This window comes from Pleurodeles waltl, chromosome 3_1 (assembly GCF_031143425.1).
Source record: "Pleurodeles waltl isolate 20211129_DDA chromosome 3_1, aPleWal1.hap1.20221129, whole genome shotgun sequence".
NCBI classification, from domain to species: Eukaryota; Metazoa; Chordata; class Amphibia; order Caudata; family Salamandridae; genus Pleurodeles; species Pleurodeles waltl.
In genome coordinates this window covers 1,705,556,909-1,705,576,687 of record NC_090440.1, presented here as the reverse complement: position 1 = coordinate 1,705,576,687, position 19,779 = coordinate 1,705,556,909, and the positions used below count along the sequence as shown (strand labels likewise).

The window sequence follows — 19,779 nt, the reverse complement described above, 5'->3', positions numbered from 1 at the left end:
CAAGCAACGTTTTGCGTTTCATTTTTTTAGTCATTTCATGTATATGCTTGTAACTTCCAACAGCTACCAATGCGTCTTTCATCCTTTTTCAAGGTATAGACGTCTTATGTATCAATAACCGATGGACTCAAGAGAACAGTCAAAAACATAATAGCTGTAGGTGCTCCTAATTAATAATAGTTAAAAACAATTTTTTGTTGGCACTTAAAATGGCCGTGTATCTAATATGTATTTACTTTGTTGTGTAGAAACTGCGGAACAATTTTTTGTGAACCAATTGTCACGTGCGTTCTGATGTTCACGTCTCATAATTAATTTCCCAGTTCTACACTGCTTATGTAAACATCTACCTTTCAGTGTCTTTGAAGAGTTTCCTCCAGTCTGCACATGAACCTGAGTTTCAAAACCAACATATACTAAGTCTTCCAATGCTTTGAATGCAAGCATTGCCTCTGGCAAAATATTGATACTTGCTTAACACTGGGTTTTGAGTGAGGGGTGCCCCAAACATCTCTGTAGACCTGCTACATACGTTCCTCTTATTTAGCAAGGAGGAGTCGAGAGCTGACATGCTGGGAGGCGTGCTGCCGGAAATGAGGAGACAGCCAGATCTACACCAGGCATGTCAGAGGTAATGCATGGCTCTGCCACAGAGCAGAACCAATAATATAATGCTGGAGGTCTAGTAGGGAATTTAGACTAATTTATCTGGATTATGTTATATGGTAATAATTCTAATTCATGTGATATACCTTGACTTAGCACATAACAAATACTAATTATTGTAAAATAAAAAGATGTGTGTATATAAATGAATGAAATGAATGAGTGAATTAAATGGTTTCCCAGAGCACGCAAATGCCCAAAGGCGGCTTGGAGCTTGAGTCCATTATGGAACCAGAGTGCAAAGTACTGAGGCAGAGAACATGAAAACAACCAGGTCTTAAGCAGCTTTCTAAAGTAAATTAAATTAGGCTGAGCTTTAACTGGCAAAGGCAGAGATTTCCAAATTTTGCAGGTGGAAAAATGACCCTTCCCCCCCTTCAGAGTGCCTTGTTGGTTTTAGGGATCACAACGTTTTTGATGGAAGTAAGCCAAACCATTCTCTTGGGAGTATACTATTGAAATTTCCTCTGTAGATATTCCAGGCTGGCATCATGTAGGACTTTGTGAGATAAACAGAGGGCTTTGAAGGTGACTTGTTCTCTGACTGGTAGCCAGTGTAAATCAGCTCTGGCTTGAGAAACAGAGGTAAATTTAGGTATCCTCAGGAGAATGCGTGCTGCCGCATTTTGGAGCACCTGAAGTTTCTCCAGCAGTTGTTGTTGGATGCCAACATGAAGGACATTACAGTATTTTATCCTAGAAATTATAAAAGCAATGATTACCGTTTTTAGGTCAATCGTGCAAGCGATCTGACGTGTTGTAATCTATCTGTGGGCTTTTAACCACACCCACCGCACACCCATCACTATCACTCGCTCATGGGCTTGCCTTTCAAAAATCCTTTGTTATCATTGGTAAATGTTTTACATTTGTCCTTCCTTGGGGTAGTTTTGTTACTGTCTTGGCCATCGACCCTGTTACGTGGATAATTGCACTTTTGCCGATAGGTTTGACTGCGAGCAAACTTCTTTTTCCTTTTGTGTCTCTCCTTCTCTCTCATGCTCAAGGCGGCCGTGGCGCTTTGAATCTGCTTGCTTATGTCAACTGCTTTAATTTTCATTTTCAATTTATGTGGCATGAAAAGTCCAGTTAGGAATTTACCATGCTAATAGCTTTAACTTGAGAAAAAGCGAGACCCATTACATTGCAAATGCTTGCTTTATTCATATCGTATACTGTTTTATGGGGTCAGAGGATCACCTCCTCACATATACCCTGTAAGATATGCGCTCACAGGTCTGACATATTCCTTACAGCCCCAAAGTCCTGTGTCTTGCCAAAATGAAGTGCCAACATGAGATTCTTGTCTATGCAGCGAACACGGCTACCTTATGTGCCTCTAGGGGCTAGGTAAACTTACCCACTAAAAAAGAGAGGACTTGTGACAAGACACTCACTGAAGCTGAGTCGAATACCAGGAGCAGCTTCGGTGCTAATTAGGGGTGCGGCATCACATGCGTGGGTGAGAGGTGCGGGGGGAATTAATAATAATAATAATACGTTTTAAAAAAATTACCTGAATCGTCGCTGCTGTCGCCTTCACCTCCACGCTGCTCCTCTCCTGCGCAGACAGGCTCCATGCCCAGGTTCCCAGCCTGCCCTGTGGCCAATCCTGATGATGCTCAGAGCAGCATCAGGCTTGGCTGGGAGCACCCAGCCAGGACACTCCCAGGCAGCCTGGTAGCCTGTGCCTGCTCTCTCCAGCCTGGCAACACAGGGCCAGAGAGAGCCTACTGCGCATGTGTGTTTGGCCGGCCAAACATACATACGCAGTGAGGGGGAGTCCTGCGCACTCCCCCTCAGTGTACGTCACTGCCTGTGGCCCCACACCTTTTACCAAAAAACGATAATAAACATTGTTTATTATTGTTTTTTGGTAAACGGTTTGCAGCTGCTGCTGCTGGCGGGGCGGCGGCACTCTGACTAGCGGAGGAGCAGCGCCTCGCCTACACAGCTGTACACTTGATTAGTATAATGGTCTAAAGGTGGCACTTGGCACAGCCCAATTAAATTTTGCAGCTAAACGTTCTGCAAAATGTGGAATTTCGCTTGACTTAAACACAAAATCACGACTCAAATGTCTTTGTTGTCTCCGAGTCAGCCTAACACACATAGGGGGTTATTCTAACTTTGGAGGAGGTGTTAATCCGTCCCAAAAGTGACGGAAAAGTGACGGATTTACCACCAGCCGTATTACGAGTCCATTATATCCTATGGAACTCGTAATACGGCTGGTGGTATATCCGTCACTTTACCGTCACTTTTGGGACGGATTAACACTCCTCCAAAGTTAGAATAACCCCCATAGTTCTTCTCAGATTGCCTGTGCAATAGCCGAAAAGAATGTTAAGATTTGTGTCAGGGTCTAAAAAGCAACATTTTCTTGAATCTGCCTAATCAGAAGTCAATAGATGATTCCCCATATAAGCTCTCTGCATGTTGAGAAGGAGCACGAAGGAAAGAATACAAAGATCAGGCTTTTAGCAAACCCTTAAGGTCATATTATGTAATTAATGAGGATGCCCGATGTCTGAGCTAGCCTCACTCCAAAAACTAAGGTGAGCTCTCTCAGGCATTCAGACCTTTACTATGCACTTTAAGCGTGTTAACAATCACTTCCTCATTCGTGTGTAAAGCAGTGTTGGAGAGTGCAATGAGCTGCTTCGCATGTGCCCACATTGCTGTGCGAGAAGCCATTCCCGCACATGTCCCACAGCCTTTCAGATACATGTCATGCCTTCACTAATCCCATTGTGTTTAGATGAGGTCAGCCCTGCACGTGCTTCGCATGTCATAGAGAGAGAACAGCCAATCAAGGTTCCATCAGTGTTACAGGGCAACACACCATGCATCCTGCATTGTTGATGTGGAAAGATGAGCTGCATGGTCCAGTAGTGTTTATGAAGCTGTTGCCTTCTTACCTGTTCTGGAGATTCTGGAACTGGGGGGCTTAATTACAAGAGTCCTGTGCTGCCAGATCGTCACCTTTTTAGACACTCTGGTGGCGCAGGCCTCTTAATCATATCTACGAGGCACTGCAAAGCCACTCTGCTTGGCTTTGCATGGCCTCACAAATATGGGATAAAGCAAGGGAGCGCAAAGCGCTGAAGTGCCTTACTCTGCGTCAAGGAGGTGTTCCATGGGCGTTGCAATGGATGTTCCCACGCAACACCCATGGATTTGGACTCTGCCCCAGATTTACAAAATCACGTACACCTGGGGCAGCACCAAAACCTTATGCCTCCCCAGAGCAGGCGTAACAAGGAGAAATGTTTCAATTTCTCCTTGTTTTTTCCTCTTTCCAGAGGTGCTGCATTCTGCAGGACACATAGGCCCATCTTTAAGAAAAGTGGCGCTGCATTACATGTACGGTTACCCTGTGTCCAAGATAAGCCCTTTAGTGCCCCTCTAACTCCACTATGTGTGCACTGTATTGGGCATACAGCGCACCATGGCGCAAGTTAGGGGCAATAGCATCATCATTTTTGATGCTATTGTTGTACATTGCAAGATTAGTGCCAAAAATGTTGGCACTAATCCTGCAAAGTACATAGGGGCCCATTGAGAATAATGGTGTGCCCCCTTTTAACGCCTGCCCTGTGCAGTTGTGTTAAAAATAACTGCTAAAATAGGTGGAGTGGAATCTCAAAGATTCCACTGTGCCATTTTTGCGACCCCCCCCCCCCATAGATGAACACCCCCTTGCATACATTATGCCTGGCGCAGGCATAATGTGGTGCATTGGGTTATAAAGGGGCGCAATGCATGCATTACGCCACTTTGTATATCTGGTGCAGTGAATTTGGCCTTGTTGATCCACATTAGCATCATAAAAAAATTACGCTAATGTAGTGCAAGGAGGAGCTAGACCTTCTTAAATCTGGACCATAGAACAAGGAAAACACCTCTATGAATTGTTTTTGTGCAGGAAGGTGTTCCTTCCTACACAAAAACATTCCTGCCAACAACGCAGACACCATTGCACCATGGTGCAAGGGTGCCTGCGTTGGTGCGAGGCACCAAATTGTGAGCCACTGCTGGCTGAAAGGACTGGAATGCACTGTATTTCATAAATATGGTGCTATCTTGCCCTTTCAATTTGGCGTAGGGCAGCACAGCAAAAAGACTTGCGGCTCTGCCCTAGGCCAAACCTTTGAAGATGAAGCCCTAGATGCTCTCAGGACCTCAGAGAATGGTAGATTGCAGCACTGTACATAACACCTGGATATCTGATTACACAATCACTTGATCCAGAATACAGCTCTGCCAAATTGTTGTGCCTGTGGGTGGACTGACTTTCCTTGAACCCTCGTGGTTTGTGTATAAAAGATTGCGTGTAAGAAGATGACCCATCACAGAACTCCCTGATATTGAAAGTCAGCCTCTCTAAACCTCATAAGGACATGGTGTATGTCTGTTTCAGGTCGCCCGACAGCTGCAGCCTTCAGTGGTGTGGATTGGAGATGCCGAAAAGACCTTCTACAAGAAAGTGCCGAAACAGGAGAAGTCGGTGAGAAGCTTTTCTAACATCTCTTCCTTTTACTCACTTGTGGTGTTGCAAATAACTACCTTCTACAAACAACAAGATCCTGAGCAAGAGCTGTGTATTATTTATCCTTGAGCCTAAATGCTATACAGTAATGTGGTTTGTGAAGGATTGCTGTAGAGAAAAATGTATTAAAGAACGCTGCATTCAAGACTATGGGGCATCAAGAGTTATGGTATGCTCAGTAGATGTGAGGACAATAGGAACCCTAAAACATGACAGTGGCTAACTTCATGTCTGCAGAGTGGTTTACATTTACCAGTCACGATCTACTTTTAGTTATAACTGCAATGCCCTCTTCATGCAATAAATCTAGATGACATTATCTGCTGGCCATCACACATGCCTGTTCTTGACCAGCATAGCTCAGCTATTCATGACTCCTTAAGACAACATCTGAAACCCCACACTTCCACAGAGCACCTAGCGATCATCCCTCACGTCTGAAGAGGTCTTGTCCTGAAGACACCTCACACCTTAGCTTGCATCTCGTAACCACCCTCACACAATCTGATGACATCATCTTTCCATCCTTCATGTCTGCAGGGGGCAGCTGTTCCACTCCAGGAAAATATATCACAAGTGCAGCACACATCTGCTGATCACCTCCACACAAGCAGCAGACATCCTTTTGTCATCCTTCAGAGGAGGAGAGGGCACCTGGTTACCAACCAAACCACATACAGATAAGATTGCCCAGCCACCTTTGCAGAGAGCATCTGCTGACCACTTCTACATCATAAGAGTGCTTAGCTTGGCTGCCCCTCACATCTGCAGAGGACATCTGCTGACCACTCCACAAGTGCAAAGAACATCCTGACCCCTCTCTTCCTTGCATATCTAGACCACCCCATACATGTGTAGGAATAGTTCTAAACACCACTCACATATGTTCCTTTTCTGGATCACATCAGCATCAGTCTCCTTAGCATCCCTCATACCTAAAAATGCATTTTGACAATGCCAGACCTTCAGAGCGCATCTCTAAGCACTACAAATCTATGCAACACTCGAATGATTGCATCTGAGTGTGGTGATATCAGATTCCAGCAGGTATTCCGCACCAAAACTTGGCAATTATGATTTTTGTCCCCAAAATGGGAAATAAGCCCACTGGCCCACTAAGGAATACCAGGTCCTTTTTTGTATGTTTCCCTGATTGCAGGGACAGAGCCCCGGATATTTTCCAATTGCTCAAAGCAGGCGCAAGATGTCAGTGGGAGGGACAGAGGCATCGAGGTGGGGGACAGGAGGATGGTGGTACAGAGCAGACTAGAGCAGTGCTGAGATAGGCTGGCAAGAGCATTGTTTGCTCCCCGTGGAGCTGCAGAAGTTAGTCAGGGTACTGGCTGTATGCAAGCCCGGAAGTCCATCCGCTTTCCGTGCATTGGTTTCATGGGGTGAGGTTCTGCACACAAAGAAACTAGCCTGTTATTTCTGGTTTCAGAATTGTTGGGTATGGAGACACCGGGTTACTGGTAATGGCCCTGAAAGGGATACTACACTTGGTTCTGAGGGCTCATGTGTCATGCAGAACTTTAGAAATTCTTACCTTGAACAATGGTAACCTCTGATAGGACAAATTATGATCAAAGTGGTGAGGACTATTTATATGATACTGTATGATACTACAATTGTTTAACACTTTAAAATATTTATCTGCGATATTCTGTTCTTTACATCAATGCATAATGTTATTATTACCAAAATATCCCATGAAAAAACATATTGTAAAAGAGTTACTTTACTCACACCTGTCCTCTAAGCATTTATCAGCATCTTTGTGCACCCTCTTTATTTCCCTAAAAGTTAGATCCAAAGCGACTGAAGAAGAACCTTCCCAAGATCCTGAAATCTTTGAAGGCTGAGGATCGGGTCCTGATAGTGGGAACCACAGAGCGTCCCTTTGATGCCGACATCAAATCATTTTGCAAGATCTACAAGAAGGTGATCCTGATCCCCAGGCCAGACTACGCTTCGCGGTTAGGTAAGCAGAGGTGGAGATATGATGCATTCCTGCTCTCTCCTTGTGCTAGTGCACTGAATGCAGCCTAGTGCTAACGCAGGCACCCTTGCTCCATGGTGCAAGGGTGCCTGTGTTACAGGCAGAATTGTTTGTGTGCAGAAAGAGATACCTCCCTGCACAAAACCAATCTTTTGAGAGAAGCGCTGGGATTGGCCTTAGCAAGTTTAAATGCCTCTCAGAAAGGAAGTGGGAGTCTGCACTTGATCTCCACCCAGCTGTGAAATACAGCCGGGTGGAGAGTTCTAAGTGTGCATGTCAGTTTGGCCGGCCTCAGACAGCCAACAAAACTGATATACACTTAGGCCTGATTTATACTTTTTAAGTGCCATATTTGCGTCATTTTTTGATGCAAAAGTCGCACAAACGTACAAAATTAAAGCGCTAACTTACAAAATTCAATTATATTTTGTACGTTTGTGTGGCTTTTGCGTCAGAAAAAGATGCAAAAGCGGCGCCAAAAAAGTATAAATCAGGCCCTCAGAGTGCACCACTACCATGCCTGCCTCCTGATGTGGAGGATGCATGCCCCGCCTTAGACAGCAGAAAAATACAATTATAATAATGTATTATCATTTTATTTTCTGCTGCCTTATTAGAAGTGGGACAATGCTCCTCCGCTACAGTGGAGGGGCAGCCCCTGGGTGATGGGCCAGAGGTGGGGCCCCCTCCAGGTACTTTGCAGAGGGACCTCCTCAAGTTTCGTTATGCCACTGCACTGAAGCCCTTCCGTTGCCTTGTGCTGCCTTGCGTGACACAGTGACAAGTTACTAGCTAAATGATAAGTGGTTATCCATTTCCTTTTTTCACAACTTTTAGCCTAGTGCCATAAATAATGAGTAAATCCAAATGTGAGTTTGGCCTTTTTGTTCAGATTTTTTACATTCTAAGGAGAGAAGTGACTATGTTCATCCCCATTCAGTGGTGTAACATTACCATCCAACAGCCCCTGCGGTGCAGGGGGGCGAGCTCCAGGGGACCCCTCAGCACAGTACACTGTGCACAGATGGCGGACCCCTGGCCTGGAAGCTCCTGACTGGGTCCTGGGGAGCACCGTCCATTTAGTTTGCAGGGGGGACCCCTAATGTTTCGCTATGCCACTGCTACAGGCCCACACATGATCACAGAAACCCTCTTAAACATAGATCCACCCTCAGTGACGATCACACCCACACACACACAGGGGTTTACTTACAACATAGACCAATCCTCCAAAACAAACCCACACAAACTGTCCCACGATACATACACACACATAAACCCACTCCAAACAAATACCACCACATGCACCCAAATCTGCAGTCTCACAGATAAACAGACTGACCCATACACACAGATAGACCCCAATGCACATCACATTATGCACCTACACAAATGCGCAGACAATTAGACCCACTCCAATAAACCCCAGTTCGCATCCAGACATATCCATAGACATAGATCCACAAACACTAACTCACAAACATATCTACAGACATCCACACGTTCTGCTAATCTCCATCTCATCCATCCCTACACTACCACTGTCTCTTCAGATGCCAATATTAGCTCTAGGTTTTAACTGTAAGCACTCGACAGGGATCGTTTCTAAGGATAATATTTCTTAGGAGGCCACAGCTGTAGTATGACTACCTATTTCTTGCTGCTGGAGTGCAGAACACCAGTGGGGGAACCTGTGGTCTAGGCAACATGAGGCGAGTGCTGAAAATTTACAAAGATCCATCTCCTTCACCTACACGTGACACGTTAGCCCGTATGGCTGGAGTTTCCATAAGTCGACCTCCTGCTATATTAGTAAACTACCACCAGATGGCACTACATAACTATAATAAACCTGATAATTTTTGTAGGTGGCTTGTCAGCGTAGTCGTCTGATACGTATTGCAAACAGTTCCTGAAAAAACACACACATTGTGCACTGTATCAGTCTGTGCCACTGGCGTGCTTTCATTGCAACACAAAATGACTATTTTACGTCTCAGACATACACTGCGTTACCACCGATCAACTTCCCTTGATTATATGCAGAAAACAATCATTTGTTTTCACTTTTCACTAGATCAGACTTTTTCTAAAACATGCAAGCTAGACCTGTTGGTTTCCAGTGTTTGTTTATTACGTGATGGAGGCTCTCGAAAAGCATAATGCTATTTTGCATGTATCACTGAAAATAGTTGCACCATTCCTGCCTGCCGCACACAGACAGAGCCAGCCCCCAACACTGAAACAACGAAAGACGTTTGCAGTCAGACTCACACACACATACACAAACACAGACCTGCGCACATAAACACCTACACAAATCACTAACACACACCCCCATGCAAAATGACAAACACACCTCAAACAGACCAACATGCAGAAAGCCCACACACAGACAGTCCAAAGGCATATATGGGTATGCAGGAATGAGGAAGCACACATAAATACATAGTCACACATAAACTTTCAGACTCTATGTGAATATATATATATATATATATATATATATTGTAGAACAAAGTGGTCAAAAAGTTGCTGGGCGGCGCACTCCACTGCCGGTGCCGGTGACAGAGAGGACCAATAAACTGCAATAAAATACATGCTACTTATATATATATATATATATATATATATAATCTAGTGGCGATTGCCACTAGGTGCTTATAGTTAGGACGTAGTTTCTATAGAAAAATATTTTTTTCTTTTGCCCAAAAACACTTTTTCCCCATTCATTTTCCCATAGAGATTTTGAACAGCTACATCGCCCGAACCACTGGACGGAATTACACCAAAATTGACAGAAGGGTAGCTCTTGGTCCAGAAAGCGACCTTTTTGTTGTTTGGTGCAGTAGTTTTTGAGAAATTAAAGGAAATACAAATTTGTATATATAGGGATTAGAAGGCTTCACAAAACTCCTGATCTCGTGCTGAGATCTGATTGGCTGCCAACACTCCAACAAGTGTTGGCAGCCGCATTGGGACTCAGCTTCAGCCAAGACCCAGGAAAAAAGTAAAAAATAAGAAAAGAGGCCAGGGTAGAGTCACCCTGACCCCTTAGCTCTGGTGCTGGGGTCCCAGAAGGACACCCCCAGAGCAAAAAACATTTTTTTAAAACATTTTCAGCCGGAGTCGTGGAAGATCCACCAAAATGTAAAAAAAAACAAGTGTGGGCTCCCGCACTTGATTCACTGGAACCCCTGAGTGGGCCAGGTCCCGGGGGCATTTATATCTTCAACGCGGGGGGCGTCTAGTCCTCCTGCAGCTCTAGGGACCACCACCTCCCTGGGGCTCTAATCAAATTAAAAGCAGGGGGGCCACTTGGCCCCCATATAGCCCAAGGGACTGCCACCTCCCCGGGGCTCTAATCAAAACAAATGCGGGGGGCGCTCGGCCCCTGCGCAGCCCCGGGACTGCCACCTCCTCGGGGCACTCATTAAAAACAAATGTGGGGGGGGGGACGCTTGGCCCCTCTGCAGCCCCAGGAAGGAACACCACCTCCCCGGGGCACCCATCAATTTCAAAGTGGGGGGGTACACAGCTTCCAGCAGCCCTGGGGACTGCCACCTCCTCGGGGCTACATGCAGAGTTGGACAGGGTCAGCTCGAATTCCCTTGAGGACACACAGATGGCCCTGGGGACCGTTACCCCCCAGGGTTGGCTCCTGCTAACTCCTGGGGTTCCCACCCCAGGGACATAGCTGTTTGCTTTTGCTTAGTGGGAGCTCTGACAGCTCCCACCAAGCAAAAGCACACAGTCTGCTTTCTGCAAGAGAGAGCTGTCAAACAACTCTCCCTTGCAGAAAGCAGAGTTTTCATCTGTCTTCTCTGCATGCACATATGTGTGCAAGGAAGACAGATGAAAACATTGCCTCCACATGCAGTGAGCTGCTACTTAAAGCAACTGACTGTGTGTGAGCGCAATGCCGGCTCCCACAGAATGTGGGGAGCCGGCTAGGACTGAGGTGACCTTCAGGCTCCCCCTGCAGTCCTGTCACTCTCTTGCTGTCTTCCGTCCCATAATGAGATGAAAGAGAGAGAGAGCAATAAGTAAGTCACCTGTGGCATAATGGTTAGGGTCACAGACCCTCACGCTGAAAGTTGAGGGTTCTAGTCCAGGTGCGTCTGTTGTTATTTCCCTACTTTAATTTCTTTAAAACTTTAAGGTTCATACTGAAAGGTGATCTTACTATTGATAAATACATTTTTCTTTTCAATTTGTCCAGAAATATCTCATCCTAAATATATCATCCATCAAAGCCTAAAAACTCTCTACCTCTCTCCCTCTTTTTCTCTCTCTCTCTCTCAATTTCTCTTTTTCAATCCCTTCCACCCACTCACACACCAACTCAGACCCTTACGCACCCATTCACAGACCCACTCACACTCATGCAACCACTCACACACCCACTCACATTCATGCACCTACTCACAGACCTACTCAGACCCTCACGCACCCACTTACAAACCCACTCATACACTCACCCACTCACAGGTCCACTCAGATCCTCTTGCACTCACTCACAGACCCACTTAAAACCTCATGGACCCACTCACACAACCACATAGCAACTGACACACCCATTAAGACTCTTATACACCCACTCTCACACCCAGACAGACACTTTCACACCCACTCTCACCCTCAGATGCACCCTCTCACACCTATTCTCACACCCAGAGAGACCAGCCGTGGCCAACTCCTGCCACGCATGGCCTAAGGGTCGTGCGTAGCGTGGGGTTGGGTGGTTAGGGGGGATGGCCACAGCGCCTATGTTACCTTAGGGCACAAGTCATAGTTACTTGAAATAACTCTAACAGGTGAATTTCTATGATTTTGAATGTTTAAAATAAGAGCCTAACTATAACGTCCCTGTAACCTTTGGTTCTTTTAGTGAATTTGTAAGGTTTTTAAAATGCTAATTCCTAACTGTAGCGTCCCTGTAACCTTTGTTTTTTTCAGTTCATTTTTTGTTTTTTCTAATGCAGAAGGGTGTTGGCCGCAGGGCCTACACTGTGGCCAGGCCCTGCAACCAACCCCCATGCATGCATGCCTCTAACCCTATATCGCACAGGGCCTTTGGCCGTGCGTGTCAGGGGTTGGCCAACCACCCACAGGCATTCACCCCCACAGAATGTCTGAGTGGGTCTGTAAGTGGGTGCATGAGTCTCTGAATGGGTCTCTCGGTGGTTGCATGAGTCTCTGAATGGCATTGTGAGTCGGTGCATGAGTCTTTGAGTGGGTCTGTGAGAGGGTGCGTGAGTCTCTGAGTGAGTCAGTGAGAGGGTGCGGATGTTTATGAGTGAGTCTGGGAGTGAGTGCATGAGCGTCTGAGAGGGTCTGTGAGTGGCTGCGTGATTCTCAGATTGGGTTTGTGACTTGTTGCCTGAGTCGCTCAGTGGGTCTGTGTGGGTGTGCATACATCTCTAAGTGAGTGTGTGAGTGGGTGCATGAGTCTCTGAGTGGGTCTGAGAGTGGGCGCATGAGTATCTGAGTGGGTCTGTGAGTGTGTGAGTGAGTGTCTGATTGGGTATATGTGGGTGTATGGGTAACTAAGTGGGTGCATGAGAAGGTGCATGAGTCTCTGAGTGTGTCTATGAGTGAATGAATTAGTGTCTAAAGAGTCTGTTACTGTATTTGTTTTGCCAATATTCACAAATCTGTTACAACATTACGGGGGGACAAGCTGATGAGATTCAAATATCACACATGGGGGAAAGAAATAATTTTTTAATGTTTAGAACACATAATGTGACCCAGAAACACCCCTGAATCCCACCGCTGGGGTCAGGGTATCTCCACCCTGACTTGTTATACCACTTTTCTTGATTATTTTCAGCCCCTGGGACCATGTCCCGTTACATAAAACAGTGGCCCCCAAATTTCTGCTCAGGTTGTGTCCGGTAAGTCACAGCATTTCTGTTGGCACGCACATTCGTGATTTAGCTGCAATAATCAAAAATGTGTTGCAAAAGATCAGCAGCCCTAGATATTCAAATTTATTTTCCCTACATTTCCATCATTCTTGAATTTCTATAAATATGTAAGGATTTTTTTCATGCTGCTGACAAAAAGCCTTTCTCCAGAGCATCAATTAGGGACTTTAATAATGTCTGGGCAAATGTGTAGCCTCATTAGTATCTGTTTTAAACACGAATACACCCAGCAACAGTTGAAAGATGAGTGATCAACAGTGCCTGCCACTGTGTTGCACCACATCTGCTGCTTACCAGTATATTGTAATCTGAAAATTACTGCCTCAAGCGGCGGAATATGTGGCAAGTGCATCAAATCCATAATTACATGCACTGCCGGAGAATTGTACCATTTCAGTGTTTTGCCTATAAGTAATGTACAATTAATTACTTCCTTATTTAGGAACTGACTAATGGCAGTGATACATGCATTCTAACTCGCTTTTCCTCTTTATTTTTCTCTGTTCCTCCGTGGATGGCAGTGTTGTGGAAACACCTCATTCTACAGCATGGAGGCTCCATTACCAGCTCCCTGAACCTCAGCTGCCTAGCAAAGATCACTGATGGCTTCACACCTGGACATATGGTACAGGCAGCACAGAATGTTCTGAGTGAGCGACGCATCCGACACCTTGTCAAGAAGCCCCTGACGGCCAGTGAATTCATTCCCTTCCTGGCCAGGCTGGAGCCTGTGTTTAAGGAGGAGGAAGAAGCATTTAAGGTGAGAGACGGGTGATAAGTGGAGCATCGGGCTACCTGGATTTATACTCAACTCCTCCGGTCTCTGTCCCTAGAGATGAAAGTCTGTCCTGCTATTCCTCATCCTCAGTCAATGTCAGTCAATAGAAGCAAAGGCTTTCCCCAATATATATCACTTACAGTAAAGGTCTATTATTTCCATCCTCTTCATAGCCACGTTCCTTGTCATTGGAGATTACGAAGTGGCACCCTCCTCTTCATCCTAAAAATTCCTCTTACTGGAGATGAAGCCTTCCTCGAGGCTCTGCATCTTCTCAGTGCGTATCACTGGAAGTAAAGAACTCCAACTATTTTCTCTTCCACTCCTAGTGCCTGTTACTGTGGCTGAAAAAGTGGCATCCCCCTCCTCACTCTACCCAAACCCTGCTGCTGAAGATGATGGACTATCTATGTGTTGTGTGTCTATTTCTCTCTCTCTCTTTCTCCCTATTTCTCCCCCTCTCTCTCTCTGTCTTTGTATCTATCTATTTCTTCATCCTCCACCTAATACAGAAACCTGAAGGCACATCATTTTCTTCATTGTCTTTCAGTGCGTGATTGAATGTGTACCAATCCTCACACTCCCCCAGTCTCTCACTCTGTCTCTCTCTATCTCTCTTTCTCTCTCTCGCCCTCGCCTTCACCTCCTCCCCCCTCTCTCCCCGCCCCATCCTCGACCCAATACTCCCACAATGGTATGTTTGCTGAAAGCATGCCACTCCTTTCTTTTGCTTAGAGAAACTCACTGGAGGTGAAGAGCTGCCACCCTCCTCATCCTCCCCAATCCCTAAATGGGTGCCCCTTCTTCCTCATCCTTCCCAATGCTGCTCACAGGAGAGAAAGGCCTATTATTATCATCTTCCGCTAATGAACTGGCGGTGAAGGCTTTTCACACTCTAATCCTCTTGTTGCTTTTCACAAGAGATGATCTCCTTCCTCCGCATCTTCCACCGATGGCAGTGAAGGAGGGGTGGATGCATGTCACTCTGTGCCTAACAGCCCACCAATATATTTTATATGTAGGAGACATTCTGATGCTGTCTACATCCCATTTTGACAGTGTTCATCGTTCAATGGAGAGGACTTGTCCACCTCCTACTCCTCATCCTGCCCACATGCCAGTCACTGGAAGGCGAAAACCACCCACCTCCTCCTTACTTTGTCTCAGCACCTATTTTCTCAGAATCTCTGCCTTACCCCATCTTTCTGATTGTTTAAATGCTCTCAGGGCATGTCAGCTTGTAATACCAAAGGGGGCCATGTTAACCAGTATAAGGTATTGTGCTGTTGTTGTTGCAGGCATGGTATGCAAAGACTCCCCTTGGCAAAAAACGAGCCAAAGCGCTAAAGGAACGAGAGGAGGGCACGGATCAAGGAAAAGGCAAGAAGAAGGGGAAGGACAGTGGAGGTAAAAAAGGCAAAAAAGGAGGGAAGAAAGGCAAAAAGAAGAAGAAGTAACCAGACTAGATGTTTACTGCTGCGAAGTCTTCCACAGACAAGGAGATCGTCCCCTCTCATTCCTCGTCTGCATTGATCCCAACACACCTGTGACACTATCGAGGTCTAAGACCGTCAATAAGAATGTGCGATTATATCTTATGTGACAGAAGCACTCCATGAGGTATAGCCAATTGCCTACTGGTGCAACATCATCTTCGCCAGTACTACCTGGCCAACATTTGGGGTCATTAATAATACAGATGATGCCTCCAAAATAGAGCCAATTCTTCTGAGAAATTGTTACACCTTAGATCAGCATTTACGCTTAACTGGTTGGACAAAATGTACTTAGTCTGGAACCCCACACACCAGATCACACTTGATGTATCAAAGCATCCTGGAGTCGAAATCATTCTATGATTCTTTCCCCTTTCTAGCAATAATCCTGCACAGAAAAGGATCAATGTTTTCATCAATGGTTCGGCCAAACTTTAAATTGATGTGCCACTTTCCTTTTCATAATTTCAAAACACTATAAATTATCCAGAGAAGAAACCATAGTTGAGTATTTGGAAGTTTATCCTACTGGACCACATCCAGCATTGCTGATTCATCCAGGTCATGTTGCAGCGGTATTGTATCTCATTAACTTAAGATGTCTACACCTAAATGACATAGAAAAAGTGACCAGAAATCACAGAGAGATGAAGAACTAAATTGAGGTCGATTCCCAACTATGGAGGGGAAAAGGGTTTAAATTATGAGAACACGCACCTTTTATTTCAATAAACTGTATGATGTGGAAAATGTAATTCAATTAGTGCAAAATAAAATGAAGACAATGTCAATAATATATCAGTGATATATCAGACCAACACTGGGTTTAATTTAATGGTTTTCTCCTTTTTCTATTGTTTTGTAATTGCATTTATGAAGCACTCCCTACCCCTGAAGACGTTTTGAAGCACTTTATGGTGGGTAGCATGCTACTCTGTAGCCCAAATTAGTAGTTAAGCCAGTGCTTATTAATTGTTGTAAATGTATTGAATATGGGGTTAGTCTTTGAAGAAACTGAAGTATGGCCTCCAATTTCTAGACAACGATGTGGTTAAAGTTTTACAAAGTGTCCATGTTTTGTAGTTCAAAGGTCATGACAGTCGAAGTTGGTCCCTGGGGCCTTAGTGTGCTGTTGTCATCTGTGCAATCCTCAGAGGAATGAGTTGCTTCTAATCACTCTCCTGTATTTGGAATGGTTGAGGGGTGTGAATGCGAGGCCAAAAGTATGGTGTACCACAAGAGACCAGCGGTCTGCAGGCACCAGGATGTCCAGTCACTGTAGTTAAGTTTCAGAGGCACCGTGAAATGACAATTTTTGAGATAACCAATGTAAGGAACAAAGGTGGGCTACCAGCTGGATTCAACCAAGCCAGAACTCCAACTCTCTGCACCACATTCTGAGTGACTTCAGGAGGTGGGAAAAGGAGTGCTAAAATGCCACAGAGTGGCAGAGGTCACAAAGGTGATATCAAATGATGTAAGGTAGGTACTCTTGAGAGACCTCTCTCTTTTACTCAATGAAACAGCTCACAATTGCTCCCTAGGAACATGATCAGTGCCAGATTTAGTACAAAGAGATCAGTGTGCCCCTTAGGAAGCAACTTTAGCTATGCTCTGTCCTAAAGCCATTAGTGACATGCTCTTTGTAGATGAAATTGTGGGCAGTCTTGTCTTTGCAAAGGGCATCATTTTTGTATTCCTGGCTGTTTTAGGGCTACAGGTTTTCTACCAAGTCCTGCAGGAGCCAGACCTAATCTAGGGTATTCAGCTTTTCTAGCCTAGGGACTAGGTTCCCTTGAGCCCCACAAAATTGTGTGGCACATTGGCTCAAATGGCCACCGTTCCATTTGAACAGTAGGTAGGCTGTCAAACGAAAAGAGAAATACAAATGTAAAACCATTTAGTTCATCCTCTAAACACTTTGGGTCATATTTAGGAAAAGTGGCGCTGCACACAGTGCAGCTCCACTTTTCTTGTGCCCCTTAGTGCCCCCTAATGCCACGATGTGTGTGCCTTATTTAAAATACGGCGCACCATGGCAGTAGTTAGGGGACTTGCATCAGAATTTTTTACGCTAGTCTGGCACTTTGCAGGATTAGCGTCACAAAATGTTGACGCTAGTCCTGCAAAGCACCAGTAACCAATGGAGGCCTCCTTTTAATGTCTGCTCTAAGCAGGTTTTAAAAGTTCTGAAAAAAATGATGCAAAAACATCCTTTAGATTTCTTTCCGCCATTTTTTTTGCCCCTCTGGGGAACGCTCCCTTTGCATACATTATGCCTGGTGCAGGCATAACGTAGCGCCAAAGGTTACAAAGTGGCTCAATGCGTGCATTGAGCCACTTTGTAAATATGGCATGCCGTTTTTGGCCTCCTAATGCCACATTAGCATAAACAAATGATGCTTATGTGGCGTTAGAATGGCACTAGGGGCTCTTAAATATGCCCCTTTGTATGCATCTCCAGAAAAATCCAGCAGCCAGCGATGAAAATTGAGCATGCCCCCACATGACTAATACGCTGACACTGTTGCCCTTAGCAACGGCTTGGTTTGATCAAAAATGTTGTGGATTGGAGAATCGATCGAACTATACACTCTTGTAATGATGTCCATTTTATCGGAATGTGTAATAAAGAACTTTTTGATCTTCTTTCTTGCAAGGCATTGTTGAAATGTGACATGTTAATAAAATATCGTTTTCTGTCAGTGCACATTACTTAGTAATTGTACAGATTAATAATTCATGCTCGTTCAGATCTTAAGTCCCTGGTAGTCATATTGATAAACTCCTCTCTATCGTTCCAAGTGGCACTGGTATTTTAACACCGTCTGACTCAATGACAATTCTTCGTGTCTCTTTGACACAGGCTCATAGAACCAAAACTTTTCTGTGGAGCCTGTGCATTTCCAGGGGTTGTTGTGCAAAGAATCACCTCTGCCTTGGTAGTTTTCCTCTTGCAGGATAAACTGAAACGGCCTCGTCCAATCGGGCTGGAATACCAATAAGGAATCCCGGTGACCAGAATTACCGGTACTGCGAGCATCAGTATTTTTGGATCCAGGAATAACATGGTTTGCTGATGGAGACTCTTATGATGCCATTAGTAATGGGGAATTACCAAGGCAATTAGTATTATTGCACTGATTCCATTAGTAATGCATCATTTTGAGGCTGCTTCTCATCTGGCAAAGTCACCAGCCTTTACCTGGTGAAATGCCTAGGGTGGGTTTTGAGGGAAATCAGAGACGTGTTGTTTCAGCACCACTTGTAATTCCAAGTATGCTCACAGACTCAGGGGCTCATTTACAAAGAAATGACGCAGTGTGGCGCTGCAAGGCACCTTGCTGCCCAGCACTGCGCCATTTTGAAAGTGCAAGGATGTGTTGTATTTACAGAAATATGATGCAACCCTGTACTTTCCTCTGTGCTGGCACACAAACTACTGCTTAGCATCAACGCAGGCACCCTTGCACTATGGTGCAAGGGTGTATGTGTTGCAGGGATGATATTATGGCATTTTCCTCTTTCTATGTGTGCTGCAAAATGCAGCACACATAGAAAGAGGAAAAAACGGGGAGAAATAACGTTATTTCTCCCCATTGTGGCACTTTAATGCCACCCCTGGGGTGGTATAGGAATCTGACGCATTCCAAGCCTTGTAAAAATGGGACTGCATCAGATTCTATGGGTGTCGCAAGGGAACTCCCACAGCAACTCCCATGGAACGCCCTTTTCACGCGGAGTTATGCGTGAAAAGGGGCCATTTTTACAAGGCTAGGAAAAGCCACGTAAAATCACTTTGTGTGGCCTTGTAAATATAGTCCAGCACACTGCACCACCAGAGTATCAAGAAAATGTATAGCTACTCACTACTTTATGTTCTTGAGGTCCAACCTGCTTGTGCTTTACAAGGACCCAACTTCATTTGCATGTTTGATAACTTTTATACAGCGGAGGGGGGCTTGAACTCTATTAAATACGGGCTTTAGAGATAAAAATGATATTGTATGGTCACACTGGATCAATGGAAGGTCAAAATGAAAGTAAATATGTTTGAGCATGTGGCCATTCCTCCATTTTTTTGTGAGAGATTTGGTACCAACACTAGGATGGGAATGCTTCTGAGTTATGCTTGTTCATACTCGCTTTGGTATGCTGATTGGTTCTGTCTGTTGGATTTCTTGAGATCCTTCCTCATCTATTGATCCAGTTTTCGCTGTCTATCTGAATTCCATGTGGTTCTTGTCTTTGCCAGGAAGTGAGTTCTACGAGTTTACTTCCTGTACGTGAAAGGAGTTCAGGCATGTGCTTGAATGAAGGTTGGGCACATGCCATAGATGACCCTTTGGTCTTTG

The 19,779-nt window shown here is 45.0% G+C and overlaps 1 protein-coding gene across 3 annotated transcripts in view; it reads left to right on the top strand.

The window, feature by feature from the left end:
• The window catches only part of IQCA1 (IQ motif containing with AAA domain 1), a 692,773-nt gene extending 674,585 nt beyond the window's left edge, over positions 1–18,188 (top strand). For all 3 annotated transcript variants that reach the window (XM_069225557.1, XM_069225559.1, XM_069225558.1), the window contains 4 exons: positions 5,090–5,176; positions 7,022–7,199; positions 13,672–13,910; positions 15,227–18,188. In XM_069225557.1, coding sequence (XP_069081658.1) covers positions 5,090–5,176; positions 7,022–7,199; positions 13,672–13,910; positions 15,227–15,385 — 663 coding nt within the window. In that variant the 3' untranslated portion in view covers positions 15,386–18,188. The remainder of the gene's footprint in view (positions 1–5,089; positions 5,177–7,021; positions 7,200–13,671; positions 13,911–15,226) is intronic.
• Positions 18,189–19,779: the final 1,591 nt, after the last annotated feature.